Source organism: Solanum dulcamara, chromosome 2, assembly GCF_947179165.1.
Source record: "Solanum dulcamara chromosome 2, daSolDulc1.2, whole genome shotgun sequence".
Lineage (NCBI taxonomy): Eukaryota > Viridiplantae > Streptophyta > Magnoliopsida > Solanales > Solanaceae > Solanum > Solanum dulcamara.
The window spans coordinates 33523266-33540820 of record NC_077238.1 but is presented as its reverse complement, the minus strand read 5'-3'; the positions used below and the strand labels follow the sequence as shown (position 1 = coordinate 33540820).

At 36.3% G+C, this 17555-nt stretch overlaps 1 protein-coding gene across 5 annotated transcripts; it reads right to left on the bottom strand.

Moving 5' to 3' along the window:
• Positions 1 to 4947: 4947 nt before the first annotated feature.
• Positions 4948 to 16038, bottom strand: LOC129880490 (ADP-ribosylation factor GTPase-activating protein AGD3). Of its 5 annotated transcripts, none has more exons than XM_055954550.1 (19): positions 15442 to 16038; positions 14684 to 14800; positions 13774 to 13874; positions 12757 to 12827; positions 11827 to 11889; positions 11429 to 11473; positions 10577 to 10642; positions 10389 to 10436; positions 10174 to 10269; positions 10061 to 10102; positions 9130 to 9345; positions 8862 to 8993; positions 8555 to 8779; positions 8348 to 8434; positions 7931 to 8266; positions 7084 to 7229; positions 6910 to 6994; positions 5765 to 6213; positions 4948 to 5569 (listed from the first exon to the last, which is right to left on the bottom strand). In XM_055954550.1, the coding sequence occupies exons 1-19, from the start codon at positions 15531 to 15533 to the stop codon at positions 5455 to 5457; spliced, it is 2532 nt and encodes an 843-aa protein (XP_055810525.1). In that variant the 5' UTR covers positions 15534 to 16038; the 3' UTR covers positions 4948 to 5454. The 5 variants fall into 5 exon arrangements, with proteins under 5 accessions (XP_055810525.1, XP_055810527.1, XP_055810524.1 ...); XM_055954552.1 differs by having other exon boundaries at positions 14684 to 14760; positions 15442 to 16037; XM_055954549.1 differs by having other exon boundaries at positions 6910 to 7003; positions 15442 to 16036.
• Positions 16039 to 17555: the final 1517 nt, after the last annotated feature.

Below are 17555 nucleotides of genomic sequence, written 5' to 3'. Positions count from 1 at the left end.
CATATTGCTCACGTTGTATTACTTGCTCATGCATGTCTCACATACTTAGTACCTTCTATGTACTAACGCATACTTTGCCTATATTATCTCATAATGTAGGGACGAATGATACTCACGCTCCACATATTCGTGGCTAAGTTGGCTTAGTTTTTAAGAGTTGGTGAGTCCTTATTCACCGAGGACATGACTTTTCTTTAATGTTGTTACCTTGACTTTCTCTTATGATTCATGTGAGTTAGGAGCTTGTCCTAAGCCCCCATCAAGTATAGACTTAGAGGCATATTTAGACATTAAATTTGATGTAGTCCCTTTTGGACATTTAGGTCGAGTTTACTCTCCTTTGACTTCTTGTTGATTTGTTTCTTCAGCTTATCCTATCATGTTTCTTTACCTTATGTATGCAATGAATACTAAGATGGTTTGGCTGAGATCCTTCGAATTCCCAATTTCCGTGTCACGTCTAGGCTCTAGGATCAGTTCGTGACAAAACTCATAACTTAATTTGACCATATGAACATTTAGGGAACGAGGATTAAATTATCTAATGTTCTGATAGCCTTACATACCTGGAACGATGATTATCTAGTTGAAAATTGAAGATCTTACTTGAAAACCTTGAACCTCTTCTTCTCTCCAATTTTTGCTCTCAAAAGTTCTAAGTGTTAAATGAGAGAAAAAAACCTTTTGGTTATGGACAATGGACCAATTTTAGTTTGCAAACGAGTTGGGTTAAGCTTGAAAAAGGTGGAGAAAAGACTGGAATACCCCTCATTAAAATGGACTGGGCCATCTATGGGCCCCTTCCTACGGGTCATAGGAACTCCTATGGAATGTAGGGTCCTCCTCGTAGGAACCTTGGTCCAAAACTTTGATTCTCTAGATATTGGTGAAAGGTCTACGATCAAGCTCTTATGGATCGTAGACCTATCGACGGGTCATAGGGACCAGCTCATAGGAACTCGAGCACATTGTGTGGGTTTCTTAAAATGGACCTACGGGCCCCATCCTATGGGGACTATCCTGTTAACTCATAGGTAGGGTCCTGCAAACCCTGCTAAGTCTCTAAGCCCCACCGACGAGCCTTTCCTATAGTTTGTTGGATCTCCTACGAGCCATAGAAGCAAGTCGTTGGGAATGTTGAAAAAACTCAAAATTTTCTAAGTGTATAGGTGACCTACGGATGGACACCTACAACCTATAGGTACTCCTACAAATCGTATGTTCCACTCATGGGCGTTGAGCAGTCCACTTCACTTATTTTTTCTTAGGTTTTCTCTTAATTCTCGGACTTGGTCTAGGCTAGAATAGTACAGGGTGTTACAGATTCAGGGAAACTATATGTCTAAGTGAACAGGACAAGTGGTTCCTATGGACCATAGTAAGAGCTACGGGTCGTAAGTGATCTCGTAGTTGGAGAATTAGAGAGTTGGATTTGAGGTTGTGCAGGATGAATGGGGTCTACCTCCCATAGGGTCATCTACAACCCGTAGGGATGGGTCGTAGGGTGAACTTCAAAAACTTGTATTTTTTACCTTGATTCTACGAGCCCTTTTTGATGACCTGTAGAGTTACCTACAACCCATAGGTAGGGCCCGTAGGTCACCTACGACAGTTTAATTACATAGATATTTTAGTCATTTTTTATTCTTTTAATACCTAAGTTATGTTGTTTTGATTATTTACTAAGAATTATAACTACCTAAACCCTTAAAATTCCTCGATTCCCTCTCATTCACTCAAAACCCTAAAAACTTTTAAGGAAATTCTCTCTCAAGGTCATCTTCTTCAACCAAGATAGGGTTCAATGATTCAAGTCTTCTTTTTCAATTTCAAGATAGGATTCCATTGAGGTATATAGGAATTTCATCCATGGAGTCCCAAAGTGTGTTAAGTTCCTCTTTATAATTTCTTCCTAAACCTGAGGTTTTCATGACTACATCTTGGGTTCAATCAATTATGGTTTAATTCACTTCTATTGATCTTATTATTCATTCAATCTTAACTACACGTTTTTTGATGAATTTCTCATGAACCCACGCAGTATGCATATTTTGTAATTATGAACTATGTTTGAGAATTATGCATGCATCATGAATTTGAAGAACTATGATTTTAAGGATGCTTTTAGATAAAGTATCAATGATGTTTTTTTATGAAAATCAGGTTTCTTCAAAAGGTGAAGTATTTTTATCATGAAAGATTTTCATGATTTTCTATGAATAATATCATAATTTAGATGCTTAGGTAAGTGTCTTTATAAATATGTTATGAAATCATGATTTGTTAAAAGAGCTATTCTTATGATTTTCAAGCATGTTATGATAAATTTGGTCATACAAGATTATTATCATTTTCAAAGATTATGCTATGATTATGACTATTCTTATTGAAAGTATTATCTAACACCGAGTTGGATTAGTGGCGATTATCCAGATCCCAGAACTAGATTCCCCCGTATTTGCCTTAATTGGCCTTAGCTAGTGGATCAACAAATAACTCATATTAATGGTCCTTACCTTGGCAAGTAGGACAGTCTATTTTCAGTGTGGAGGGATGACAATGGACTCCATGTTATAGCTCACATGGATTATGTTAGTTACGGTATCTCTCACTTATGATATGTTAAGCTTATGATTTTCTTACGAATATTGCATTGAACATATTTTATCTTTCTAACGATGATTTAAATGATTATATCATGTTTTAGCTTGGTCATTTTATTATCATATTTTATGTCATGCATTGCAAATTCTCCATACTCAGTACATTCCATAGTACTGACGCATACTTCTTTTGTCTATATTATTTTATAATATAGATCACGACGCTCCTCATCCAGCTCGCGGTTAGTATTAGATCCTGCCTATGTTGTTTTGCTTGGTGAGTCCTCATGGTTCAAAGGCATGACCTCATATGATGTCTTTTCATTTTAAGACTTTATTCAGTTTAAGTTTATTTCGTGAGTTAGAGTTTGTCATATGCCACACATATGATAGTAGAGGCTATGTCAGACTTAGGATGATTTTCCACATTTTCAGATGTTATATTCAGATTTTCCCTTATATTTGAGATTGTTATGTGAGACTTATCTTCCGTATTTCAGTTTAATTTGATTATCTTGTGATCATAAGTCATGCTTATGCTAAGAAGCTTGTTTAGGATATTTCGGGATCATATTCTCCATGTTACGTCTAGGGTGTAGCCTGGTCGAGAAAAATAATTAGGGTGAATGTGGTATAATCATCTTACCGAATATTTGCTAAAGAAAGATTACATAAATAACCCAATTTGTTGTTGTATTTTTATAAGAAGATCGGAATTTTAATTTATTATAATAATTGTGTATGTTGATAACTTGAATATCACTGTCACTCTTAGGAACATTCAAAAGTCGTTGAGTGTTTGATGAAAAAATTTGAAATGAAAGATCGTGGTAAGACAAAAATAAATTTGTCTTGGCCTACATATGGAGCATTTGGCAAACATGACATTTATTCATCAATCAACATACACTGAAAAAGCGATTTTACATGAATAAATCACATTCATTGAGTACTCCTGATGGTTGTGAGATCACTCGATATAAATAAAGATTCATTCCGACCTCAAGAAGAGGATGAAGAGCTTCTTGGTGATGAAACTTCATATCTCAGTGCTATTGGGGCACTATTATACCTTGCCAACAATACCCGACTAGATATTTATTTTGCGATAAGTTTATTGGGGGAGATTTAGCTCCTCTCCAACAAGAAGACATTGAAAAAGTGTTGAACATATATTCCGATATTTTCAAGAAATAATTGATATGAAATTATTTTATTCTAATGCATCCATGTCAAAATGATTAGTTATGCAGATGGAAGATATTTATCTGACCTGCATAAAGTCCAATCTAAGATAGGCTATTTTTTACATATGAAGGAACAATCATATCATGGCATTCGATGAAGCAAACAACAGTTTACATTTCTTCAAATCATGCAGAGATAATAGTTATCCATGAAGCCAGTCAAGAGAGTGTATGGTTGAGATCAATAACTCAACATATTTTACATTTATGTGATCTTTTTGTGCAAACAAATATTCCAACAATATTGTATGAAATAATGTTGCTTGCTAGCTCAATTGAAGGTAGGATCAAGGAGACCACGCAAAGCATATTTTACCAAAGTTCTTTTCACACATGATATTCAATAAAATGGTGAGATAGATGTTCAACATGTCCCTCCAAGTGATATTCTTGAAAATTTATTCACTGAGGCATTGTCAACATCAACATTTAAAAACTAAGATATAAGATTATAACACTTCCAAGTTATCAATTAAAGTTTTCATCAGGAGAAGTAAAATACACATCAAACTCTTTTTTCCTTAATCGTTATTTTGTCCCATTGAATTTTCCTAATAAGGTTTAAATGAAACAACACTTAAGGCATATCATAAAATATTTGTACTCTTTTTTTCTTCACTAAGTTTTTTTCCACCTAATTTTTTCTAAAAAAATTTTAACGAGCCACATTATTTATATGAACATCCAACGAGGAGTGTCATAAATGCGTTAAATGTGAATCTCTTCCGTAAATCTTTTTGAAGTACATGTACTAAATGAATGAATATCATTTAGTTCATGTAACTTGAGAAGATATTTTGTACTATAAATAGACGATGATTATTATGTGAAAGATACAAAAGTGACACAGAAGAAAGACTTTATTCTCTACCATAATTCTTGATTTTATTACTTGAGTTATATATATGTTACTCTTTTACAACATAAATGATATTTTTACACCAATTCAAGTTGTGTTTATTCTTTTCTTTTTCCCCCACGCAAACAAGTTGGTTAAGAGAACACCACAATAATAATAAGATTTTTACCTCTCAACAAACCAGTGGCCAAGTTCATAAACTTACCCCGACCATACACCACCAAATGTACTAAACCAATGAAGGGACAGGCAGGCAAATCCTTTTCCTTCAGTTAAAATACCATTTAGATTTAGATATACAAACTGCAAAGGCTACACCACAAAAGAAAAAATAAACAGCAAAATGTACACAAAATACCAGCACCCAAGGCGAATGCCCAGAACCTGCCACAAAAATAGAACTCTAACAACAAACACCAATAAAACTGCTAAGTGAAAAAACAGCTTTACAACACAAAAAGACTGCAACCCTCCAATGCATCTGACATCCAAAATCAAGCATGAAAGACCACCCTAACATTATACTTCAATATAAGATTCAGACATGTAGTCCCCAGGAATATTGCAGACCACAACATGCAACATCAAGAGCCCTTAATGCACAAGCAGCGGTGTCTTTCAATGGAGATCCATCAGCACAAAATTCACTAACATAATTACAAAGAACTGAAACCCTGGTTTCATTTCAAACAAAGGGTACAGCTTCAATCTCTGTCCACATTTGGTATGTACTCTCTTGAATGGATCAAGCATTTGTGTCTGACAAGAGATTAAGGACATCATTATCATCAAAATTTGAGCCCAATGCAAGATCGTAAGGGGTTTTACTTTCCCCATCCAAAGCATGTGGATCAGCACCCCTGCAGTTAATCAAACACAAGGACAAACTTTAACATATGGAGAATCGCATTGCTTACATGGTTTACAGAAGGATAAATCTGTAAGGAAGATGCAACTGCCCATAGGAAGATTATTAAGAAATATGACCACCTAATACAATGAAACATTAATGAGGAAATATATAAGAATAAGCACAGTATGCTATGTTTGATTACCTTGCAAGAAGTAACTTGGCAAATGCAGCTTTGCCTCTTATAATGCACCAATGAAGTGGTGTCTGACCACTTGAATCTGAAGCATTTACATTTGCACCGTACTGCATAAGAAGCTCTAGCATCCCTAGGTCAGCTGTTTCACAAGCAAGGTGTAGAAGGGAGCACCCATCGAAGTCCCCAATTATATGCCTTTCACTTGGACTTGCCAAGTCCATTTTTAAGCAAGTAGAACTCTGATCGGTGTATGGTTGTTCTTGTAACAGCATTACTTTGGCAAGGGTTAAGGAAGAATTAGACACAACTTGCTTGTAAAGAGCATTAACATCTGCTTCAGAGCTTACAATAAGGCGATACACAGCTTTCTTATCATTAGCTCGAACAGCCTCCCACATCATTTGTGCCGCAGAGTGACCATCCTTGGTCCGACGAACAAATGATTTATCTGCATACTGTGATAATGGAAAAACTATTAAACTAATACTAACCAGGAAAGTATTGCCAAAGTTATAAAAGTCAAAGTGAAGTCAATGCTATAGGAGAAATTGAACATGTTATGCTTAAAAGACAGCTTTTTTCTTTTCAAGTTAGACGGCCAGCAATAAGCTCAATTCTCCCATAAACATAAGGGCTGGCTTGCATGCAAGAACTGACGTAGGTGCACTTGAGTGTTTTGCACTTAAAAGACATCATTCCCCACAAATTACAGACTATGGATGTGAGAAGCAGGTTAGGTTTTTTGTTATTTTGTTCTATACTTATTTGGGTTTTTTCTTTTTGGGAAGGGAGGACTACAGGTTAAAGATTGAATGTCATTTTTGTCCTTCATAATTCGATTCCTCGGGCCACTGTTACCGAGCTCCCAAACATGGCAAGAGACTTTATTTCTAAACACATGATATCTATAGAGTTTGCCAAAATCATAGCTCCAAGAACAAAAGCGGGACAAAAGGAATCTTCTTGATGGTGTTCATCTCAGACTGCATTTTTCAAGCTAGTACCCCAATATCCTTGTAGACTCACAGTGACAGGAAACTCAAAACATTACCATCTTCACACAACCAAAGATGTCTCTCCTACAAATCTGAGAGATGGAAAAGCATTAAACAACGCATTTTTATAAACCATTATGGAGAATGATGGTAGACCTTTGCATGGATGAATTTCTCCTTGGTTGAAATGGGATCAGCATGACCTGGCTTGCTGATGTAGAGCTGTTGCTTTTGATCAGATCTGTATGAGCTTCAGTTTCCAATGGCCAAGATACATCAGAAAGATGAAGATAAACTTCAGACGAGAAATGATTTGAGCAGGTAACTAACCTGGCAGCAGAAACATTAACTTGGAAAGCACCTCGAGCTTGCAGTGACTCCTCCCAGACTGAATTTGCAAATGTATTCCCCAACGACTGAAATAAAGCTATAACAGAAGGCTCCCATACTTTGACATCAAGTGTGAGTGACCTCACCTGCAGAGAGATGATCACAACTCACAAGATGCAGAGAAAAAACTCAACGCACCAATATAAATGTTATAAATTGGTTGTTGACTACATAAAGGACAATGTTCAGAGGGGTTTATACAAATAGATGCTCAAAACACGTATTTTCTAAACAACTTCAACTCTGTCAGAAAGAAGAAAACTGACATGCATCCCTTGCAAAAGCTGGTCTTACATTTCATAATCTACCAGTACGCCAGTATCACAAGTATCTTTAAAGCTACCATCAAGAGAAGCTCCAGAAATTTCATTTTTCTGACTATTCAGCTACCTAAGGAATTTTAAATAGTCACATATATTAGAGCCATGAACCAGGAAGAAATACATGGTTGTTATCCTCCAAAACAAACAAACTGGTTTTCAGTCAATAAACATACGAGTATAAGAAACAACCTTTTAGGTGATCTTGTACCATTTAACTGCTTAAAAGTTTGAAATCTTGATAAATCTCTAGTATGTTAAATACAAAGTAAAATCCATGGAATTGCTAGAAGACACTTTTGGGCTTCCCAACTTTAACTTTTCTAACTAGAAACAAATGAATATGCACCTAAAAGAAATGAACTTTAGATCCTCTGAATGTGCACAATAAAGAAATGAATTTAGATCCCAGCAAGAGGCAGTATAGCCTGTGGCTAAATATACGTAGCAGAAATCTAAAAGTTCACCTTTGATATATGCACACCAAGATTACGATGAACACCAGAACATTCAATACAAACAAGAACACCAAGATTTAAAGATGCCCAATCTGGTTCAGCAGCACCACAGTCAGCGCATTTATCATTTCCGCATACTCTACGTAATGTGGCAATTGGCTGTTCAGATTTTGGAGCAGATCGTAGTTGTTGTGAATTTCTGAAAGGGCGTTCATGATGCGCTGAGATAAGCCTGTCAGATGGATGGTCTTCAACTGCAGGCGGATCAAAATCTGAACTTTCAAATGAACTACTCTCACTGGCAGATCGATGATGACCACTTCCCATAGGACTGGCAGGCAAACACTGAAATAAAGATTGTACATTGTTATTGATTGTGCACTGAATTAAAGGCAACAACAATGTACAGCAGCTTCCAATAGTTACCCTGTCAGGGGCCTGAGAACTCAACAAAGAAGCAATAACGCCTGTTATTTTCTCAATCCAATCCATTTGGTCCAACGCACTCTCTGCCTACAATAAGAGGGAAACCTATAAATTTTGATCTCACAAGTCTAGCACAACCTCCACCCTGCAACAACAGTGCAATGGTTGGCATGAAATATCCAAAATGAAAATTCTATAGCAATTCACCTGCAAGGTGTAGCTCTTTGTAGGGGAGATAATCCTGAAGCAAAACCGCAGATCTGATTGGTCAGCGTCAACCTTTATAGTTGATGTCAAAAGGTTTACAGTGTGATGTGCAACAGACTTTTCATCATGTACGCCACCATGATAATGGGATGAAAGCCAGCGACTAAGAAGTCCAGAACCAAGCTCTGAACTATTTCTCTGGCCAGAATGTTGACTACCTGACCCCTGCAGAATAGAAAGTGAACTCAATAGACCACAAATTAGGGTTGGATGGTATTCCTTTTACATCCCAGACTATAATACTCACAGATGGTTTTGTGTTCTGTTTGCGATAGTAGTACAACATTCCACGGCTATCAAGAACAAAGAACCTTCTTTTCCAGTCTCCCCTCAAGTTTGATGAGCGCTTTGATAGATAACCTTGTCTAATGGTTTGAACCTGAAAGATCACTGTAGTTTTAGCTGACTATAGGTGCAAACGGTAAACAAAAGGAGTACTTAAGATCATGAAAGCAATAATAAAGGGTACAATAAAATTAATGCAAGGGTTCTCAATGATATAATAGTTTCAACACCTTTCCCCTTGCAGCAGATTGCATGACAGCTTCTATTTGCTTGTGTGAACTTCTGCCAATGGCTTGTATACCATCTCCATTAGGAGATCCACTAGAACCATTGGACAACCACCTGCTCTCTCGATCTACTTGTCTCTTGTATTCTTGCATCTTTTCATTAAGAGCTGCCTTCTCATAGTTGGAGCGTTCTCTAGACTGCTGTGCGTAAGTCAGGACCTGCAAAAAAAATGACACTTCAATATCTACCACTAGAGACAGCAACAGATGTAGATTACTATTTATGCATTTCAAATATCATGTCACATCGGCCGCAACTCAAGTGCTCAATAACTCCCAAATTCTAGTCACTCTACGTCCCCTGGCAAGACAATGAATCAATGCTACATAATACACTCCCTCTTTTCCAACTTATATGTGGCATACTTTCACAAGATATGGAGTTTAAGAAAGAAACAGACTTTTGAAACTTGTGGTCACAAACACGCAATAATATTTGTGTGAATACAAAAGCTTCTCATTATGGGTAAAAGGGGAAGTTCAAAATAAAAATTATTTTCAAATATAGAAACGTGTCATTCTTTTTGGAATGAACTAGTAATGAAATATTGCCACATAAATGGAAGAAAGGGAGTAACACATAAGAAATAGTCATTGAAACATTACAAGAATGTTTGCCATGCATGTTGAGACCCATGAGACATGAAAAGTGCCAGTTTGGACCATTCTAAGTATAAAAAGAAAGAAGAAACTGAGGATCGTTGCAGATGGATGCAAAGTATTCTCATTTTCCATTACCTTAATGTAAATTTGATCATTAACTTTTCTGTAGGAAATAAACAAAAATTTGTTGCTACCTAATCTGTCATTTTAATTGAAGCGACCTCAATCACATATCAAATTGCCACCAATGAAACCAAAAACAAAGACAAACCTGATTGATATATGGCTCCATCTGATGCAAAAGCTCATATCCCTAAAAGATAGAAATACAATGTGAGAACTGAAAACAAATAGGCTAGAATAGCTCCCGACTGTATGACATGCCTGTTTGAAATAACGAAGATGAGCATCCATTGTACCACTAACTGCTTCCAGGAATTCAAATCGTTTCTTTGCTTCAACATTAGAAAGAGCGGTTACCTGGATTTGGGATTCGAAAGAAAAAAGAAGTCAACATGCCATTGCTATTGTGGTAATACTTCTTGAATCGAAAAGTCTTAAGAGATTCCTAGAGATGCTCTAGCTCCAGATTCACTAACCAAACTGAATCGAGCTTGCTCGAAAGTTGATCTTGCATTATGAAGTTCCTGGAAGAGTTAAAACCGCGTTAAGTTTTTTTGTCTTCCTTTATTTTCAAAGTAGGCAATAATATGTGCAAAAGTTAAACAAGAGTGACTTCAGAATATTATAGGCAGTATGAATGGTTAGCTTCTATGTCTGTCTATACCTCCTCCAGTACACTGGCAATGTCACTTTTTGTGCCTTTCCTTAGTGACAAAAACTTCTCGCGAGCCTGCAGCATGGAGCATATAATGTTAATTGATATAATAGAAAATCCCTAAATCAACAACATAAGAATGTTCCTATTATTCAACTCAGAAAAACAAATATCTTGAAAGTTTTTTGTGCAAGCATGAAGAGTTCCTTCAACCCCATTGAAGAGCTAAAATATATCACCAGGAGAAATTTTTAAATGGGAGAAAACGATCAAGGTAAACCAGAGTATCGTGATCATAGATACGTAGTGGCAATGCATTACAACATTTACTGAAAATAAGTCTTTTAATCCCATTGCCAACATATAGGAAGGTGTGGAGGACGCACAATTAGGTCGAAGGTTAGTAGGTAGGAGTGTATTATCTTGGTGCTCTTACTAGCAGGCTTAGTGCTATGCTTGTAGTTTCTTGTTCATCGATTTTGTTGATATTTGTTGTTTCATGTAGTTCGATTGTAGTATTATTTGGTTGTAGTACTGTTCTGCTACTATCTGTTATTTTGTTACTACCTAGTGTCTCTTGTACTTCCATTACGCCTTTCTTTAGTCTATTTTTGTCTTGAGGCAAGATTCTATTGGAAACAGCCTCTCTACCTCACCTCTGAGGTAGAGGTTAAGGTATGTGTACACTCTGCGCTACCCAGACCTCACTCTGTGGAAACCTCACCCTGTGGGAATACACTGGATGTTGCTGTTGTTAATAGAGGAATAATTTCTGCATACTGAATAGTTATCTCCAGGAAAAAATATATCTTCAGTTCATCAGATAGTGAAATTTCTCACGAGAATTAGGAATAAGAATACCTGATCATAAATTAGGCTAGCCTTGTCAAAGCGCTTCCGAGCTTCCTGCACAAAAAAAACTCCTTGTAGCAAATACTTACACAATCGTTTTATATTTAAGCCCACAAAATCTGGTTTTTTACATATGGATGTTCTTGTTCATTTTTAAAATGACTGAGAAATCCCAAAGGCCAATGGCCCATTGTTCAAAACACGGCAGATAATGGACCCACCCTCCACATTATCCACTAAAATACCAGACTTTGACTGGCAGGGTTCAAAACTGTGACGTGTGACTAACCCACAGACACACGCTTCACTTAACACTAGACCAAAGTCATGGGACACACTTATATTATCCTGTATTAGTAATCAAAAATGTCTTTTAGAAAAGAAGGGAAGTAAAAGAATGGTAGTACCTTGACATCTTGCAGATCTATGTTGACAAACTGCAGCAACCGATCATTCAGCATGTGCTCAACCTGAAAAGACGGTATGAATGTTGGAGAAGTGGTTAGTTAAATGCACATGCCACTATCAGACTAAATAGATCACTTGCAATTCTATTTTTTTTCCCGGAGCCAACTTGTGCGTATCTCGACCATTCCTCCCGGGTACGTGCTACCTCCCAACAACACAAGTACCAGATAAATCTTCCCTCAAATGCTTAGGCAGATGAGAAGAAATCCCTTGCAGTTACATTTTTGTTCTTTCCACAGGAAGGAGAGCCTCGAAGGAGGAAATATCAAGAAATTAGATGATAGAATGAGTAAAGTCAAAAAATATGCCAGGCGAAAAATAAAATATCAAAGGGATCAGAAAATTTCGCTAAAGTAGAAATACAACAGCAAATAATTCAACTAGCACAAGAATTTTCATAAATTACTGACAAACGAAGTCAACATTCAAGTTTGCATAAAAGGAGAGAGAAAAAGAAGAGGGAACAAAAAAAGAACCATATTTCTTTTTGATCAGGAAATAGAACCATATTTCTTAGGTTGCAGATGGTGAAACTCAGTTTGTGTTCTTAAAGTTTAAGATGGGCAAGATTTTAGCACACATAGTGCAGAAATGAGTGTCGAGGACACAATAGAACTCAAGGTGGAGCTCAATCAAAATGCACTTACTTAGTAGCCATATACTGCATATCAAGGTGAAAAGTAACTGGTCAAGGCAATAATTCAGAAGCACACCCCACAGAAAAGGTTAATATTGAATAGATGTTTTGAAGTCATCTCTTGAAAGGCAACCGATGCTGCTTTCTGCCCCAAATAAGGAGTTGAGAAATACAGCATCAGAAGGAATATTGCGGCAATTACATAGAAAAACAAAAGATACTGAAAAGTTACCTGTGACCGAAGAACTTCCTTATAAGTCCCGATTTCCCTCAGTGCAATAGTAAATTTAGTCATTACAGGGCCTACAATTAGAACGTAATAAGTGACTGAACACTTAATGGGTCATTATTCAATTACAGTTCACATGTCGAAACTGGATTCATACCAAACTTGCAAAGTGAAGTGGGAAGGCCAAAGCACAATAATTAGAATATTGAAAAAGGTGTTTCTGCATTTAGTAGAGCCAATATCTCTATGCTGTTCAAACAAACTTTCGATGAAAAACACCATTTAGCTGATGCCGAAAATGAGGGGAGAAAAGTTGTGGAAATTTTCAGTCGGACACTAACTTATACTTTCTGGATACTTTATAAGACATACTATGTTGCAAGTAGAAGATCCTCATTTAAGTCTCACTATCACTAACAACTATAGTAAATTATATTTAGTGAACAGGCACAACAGGTCAAGAAAGTTTTCTCAACCCCTAAGACATTCTTGTCAAACATGGCATGTGAATAATTGGAGAGATGATCCAAACTCTAGAGTACATAAACAAGTACGACGTTAAACCAATGTTCAAGTCTCATTGTCCAGTTCCCTCAAATGGCGATACCAAATAGGCAGATACCAAAGAAACCAAAAATAAAATAAAGAATAGAGAGAGACTTGAGTCTACAATCAGGGTAGCGTATGACTTTTTTTTTTGCACAAGTTAGTGAATTAGTGAATCATTGAAATATCTATAGAAGGTTACTGGACTTTTTCTAAAGGGAACGGCAAGGATTGAAAAAATCATATATTTTCCAGACCATAATTTTTCATGCTTCCATTACTCTGTGAGATGTCTCTTCATCTATGAACCCACAAGAAGTGCATCTCATGTTTTGCCAATTATTATTAGCACTTGAAAAAAAATAACAAGGGTGGACAAAGAAAATGGTTCATGGAGTGCTGATCCCGTAGTTCTAGGATAAACATGTGTAACTTCCAAACATCATCTGAATATATTACCAGATCTTTACATACCTCCAAATGCAACACTGATGGGATCATTGTGCCCCCCACCAAACGTTTCCAGGGCGCTCGCGAAAGCAATATCTCCATCATAACCCTCTCCAAGTCCTTCCCTGAAAGTAGAACAGAAAACCTGATACTTGAAAACTTCTACAAATTCATCAAGGATAGAAAAAGAGGTTGGATGTCTATTAATCAACAAAACAACCATAAAAAGACTTATACAAAGCAAACCATTGAACTGATATAAACACTAAATCCCTATAACATAAATCATCAAGATTTCACCATGACCTTGTCCATTGACAGGCAGTTGAACTACCCTGCACTAATCTAATCAAAGGTTGTGGATTTTATGCAACACTAATGACTTTCCAAAATAATAGATTTCAACAAGTAGAATTTCGGTAAAGATACATCAACAAGATTCTAAGAAGAATATTAAATCATTTGTTGCAGATACCACGAAGCATACCTCTTTTTAGCTAGCAGAAGACACTCTTTCTTATTCTTTTTTTCTGTTTTCTTCTTTCTTTATTTCTTTTTCTAAAAAAAAAAAAAGATTATGACGCAAAACCAACTAATTTAGAAGTTCAAAGTTCAATAAAAACTTCATTATCAAAAAGAATCTATAAAAATGAAAATAGAAAAATAAAAATCAGGCAGTCATTTGGCCAAGAATACCACCAGAAACTTATGATGTCTACACTCATAGTCTTCTGAGATGAAATCACACTCATTTAGAAAAATTGTATGTCTATTAAAACAGCAATTACTGTAGATTACTCACTCTGTCACTCATTGCCTCAGCATTATATAAGAAACCAAATGAAAAAGAACAAAGCATAGTTTATTAAGCCAACAATGTCTTAACGATAAAAAAGAAAAGTTATTACGAAAACAACGATCAAAGAACACTCACGTGTATTTTCGACATCCTTTGTAGAACTTCAAGCTTCTTTCTCTTAGGGATTCAGCACTTTCTTCCAAGCATTGCAGCTGTTTCACCCAAACATCAGTCCACAATACAAGTGAAAATCTGTGAGGATCCAGAAAAAGAACTAAACAAATTTCTCTTTGAGTAGAACACAGAGGTTTGACTTGGCAAAACTTTTGAATCAATGTACACCAAGACAGAACAACAACTTCATCGGAGCGGTTATTGCATATATTCATCCAAACTCACAATCTTCAAAGCTATATTTATAATAGGAGTAACCACAAATCAGTTTTCACGTTGCAGTACAGCAGATGATTGAAGCATAAATACATGGTGCATTCCCATTTCATATTGACTCATCAAAGCTCTCCAGCTAAGAAATAGACAACTATGTTATCTGAGATTACTATATCAAAAGAAAACATATAATGGGAAATGGAAAACTTACAAACTTTCTCACTAAAATAAGATAAAAGAAATTAGCACTTAGTCTCATTAAAATATGATAGTAGCATTTATGATTTAAAAGAGAGGAAATGTACTTTCCATCAATCCGAAACTGAAATTTTAGTGGCTAAATTTTCATAACTTTGGATCTTTAACTAATGAAGCAAGAATTTTAGTGAAAGAGTAAGCAGCAGGAGAATTCTTAATTTCCACTGCCTGAAGCAAGAATAAGAGCTAAAAACAAAGCAAGGACTAGAGTAATGCTAAGGATGAAAGAAGAAATAAGAAGCAACCTGTTTACGGAACATGGGAGAGTCATCCAGTTTACCAAAATGCATGTTTGCAAGAGTGATTTATCTTTTCTACTCCAATTATCAATTAACATTACAAGACACCATATGTAAGGACGTTCGATCTTGGCCGATTTAAACTTTTACCAATGCCATAGCAACTTCACAAAGATCTATCATTTATGCTGTCGCTGTCGATCTCAATTTATCCGTTTTAGTAGACAAGAGCTGAGCTGCTAACGTTCCTCAATGCACCAGGACTTGTACAAATTTGCTACTCATATAATTGGGAAATCAAGTAGAGTGAGGGGTGATGGGTGATGGGTGATGGGTGATGGGTGTTGGTACAAAACCCTAGAGGGTAGGGTAGAAACCCTAGAAATGGAGAGAAAAGAAAATTCTTGGGAACTGAATGAAATGTATTGTTGTCAGCAGCAGCAAACTCCTGTAGGAATTATGAGAACTTGGCATTCGCTTTCTAATTACAGCCTCATTTTAGTCTTTCCAACCATTTTACTAAACTTGCTATACTAGTTTACTTTTAAGTTTTAAAGCAAATGGCAGCTGAAAAGAAAGAAACTACTCCATTTCTTTTTTTATTTTTAAAAATCTATTGCGACTGTAAAGAGAAGAGAGACACGGTCACTTACAGTGGGAGGGGGGACAGACAGACAGACATTGTTAGTAAAAGAGTCAGCTTCACATCTCTCTCTTCGCTTTCCCTTTTCTTTCAAAATAAAAACACTTTTTTTTATTCTTACTCCCTCCATCTGGTTTTACTTTGACAAAATATATCTTGCACTCCATTTTAAATAATTATTATTATATATATAGTATTTTGAAATTCTGAATTTAATTATTAGTTTTCTAATTAAATTGAAATACTTAATAATAAATGTAAAACAAAAAATAAATTCTCTTTTTATTTATTAACATTGACAAAGTAAAATAGAAAATCTATATTTAGTATACTGAATAATTAAAAGGAACTGAAGAGAGCAAGCAAGATAGCGAAAGAGGCACACATTAAACAAAGATGATATACTTTCACAAACTTTTGAACGAAGTAGGGAATAAGGATATCATGTTGGGTGATGTGGAGAACTCAGAGAGTCGGTGAGATTTTGAAAATTGTAGGTGTATTAAGACTGAGGAGATTAAGGGTGTTATGAGAAAGACTAGCAGTGGTAGAGAGATCGGACCAAATGAGACTCTGGTGAAGTTTTGAAAGAGCACATATAGGACAGGTCTAGAGTGACTCTGAGTTGTTTAATACTCCCTCTATCACATTTTTCACGCTCCAAGCCTACACCCTAGACGTGGTAGACACTCGAAAATCATTGTTAGTCCCAAGTTGTGAGGCTCGAGAATTTTTTTTCTAAAGTTTGGATCAAGTTTGAAGGAAAAAGGGGAAGTTGAGGCTCTGCCGCCAAGTGCATTTGGCGACCCGCCGAAGTGCCCAGGAGCTCGCCCAATTTTCTTGAAAATTTGACTAAGAGAGCAAGGAAGTTTGGCGAAAAAAAGGGAGCTTTTGCGACTCGCTAAGAGAGTTCAGCGAGCAAGGATACCTCGCTAAAAGGTTCAAAGAAATTGGCAGAGAAAAGAAGAGATTTGCGAGGGAAAGACAAGTTCGATGTTCGGTGAGCTGACTTATCTCACTGAAGAGATCAGAGATTTTTTTTGCTTAGGTTCAAAGCAAGTTGGCAAGAGGATTGGGAGAATGGCGACTCGCCGATCATATCGGGGAGTTAGATTGATCTCATTGTGATTTTCATAGATTTTTTCACAAAACACGAGAAGGTTAGGCGAGGAAATATAGGAGATTGGCGAATCGTCGATTCAGTTGGTGAGCACGACCAATCTCGCTGATGGATCTACGTCAGTTACTTTTCAAGGTTATTTTCATATTTTCCTACACAATTAATCCTTAGGCTACGACATGTTAAGCCTATTTCTAAAATCTATAACTACCCAAACCCTTTGAATTTCCCTCATTTTCTCTCAAGTCATTAAAACTAAAAATCATCTCTCTAGAACTCAAGTCTTCTTCTCCAAAGGATTGAGGTGAATTAGGATTATTCAAGCTTCAAGTCTCCTCTCTCAAATTTCAGGGCTAG

What these genes read in the sequence shown, in the direction of transcription:
- LOC129880490 (XM_055954549.1), bottom strand. Translation starts at nt 15,533, where the DNA reads ATGTTAATTGATAATTGGAGTAGAAAAGATAAATCACTCTTGCAAACA. An exon ending in CATCAGTGTTGCATTTGGAG is followed by an intron (nt 12,828 to 13,773) that starts GTATGTAAAGAT and finishes TTCTAATTGTAG; the next exon opens with GCCCTGTAATGACTAAATTT. An exon ending in AATCTGCTGCAAGGGGAAAG is followed by an intron (nt 8,994 to 9,129) that starts GTGTTGAAACTA and finishes GTGATCTTTCAG; the next exon opens with GTTCAAACCATTAGACAAGG.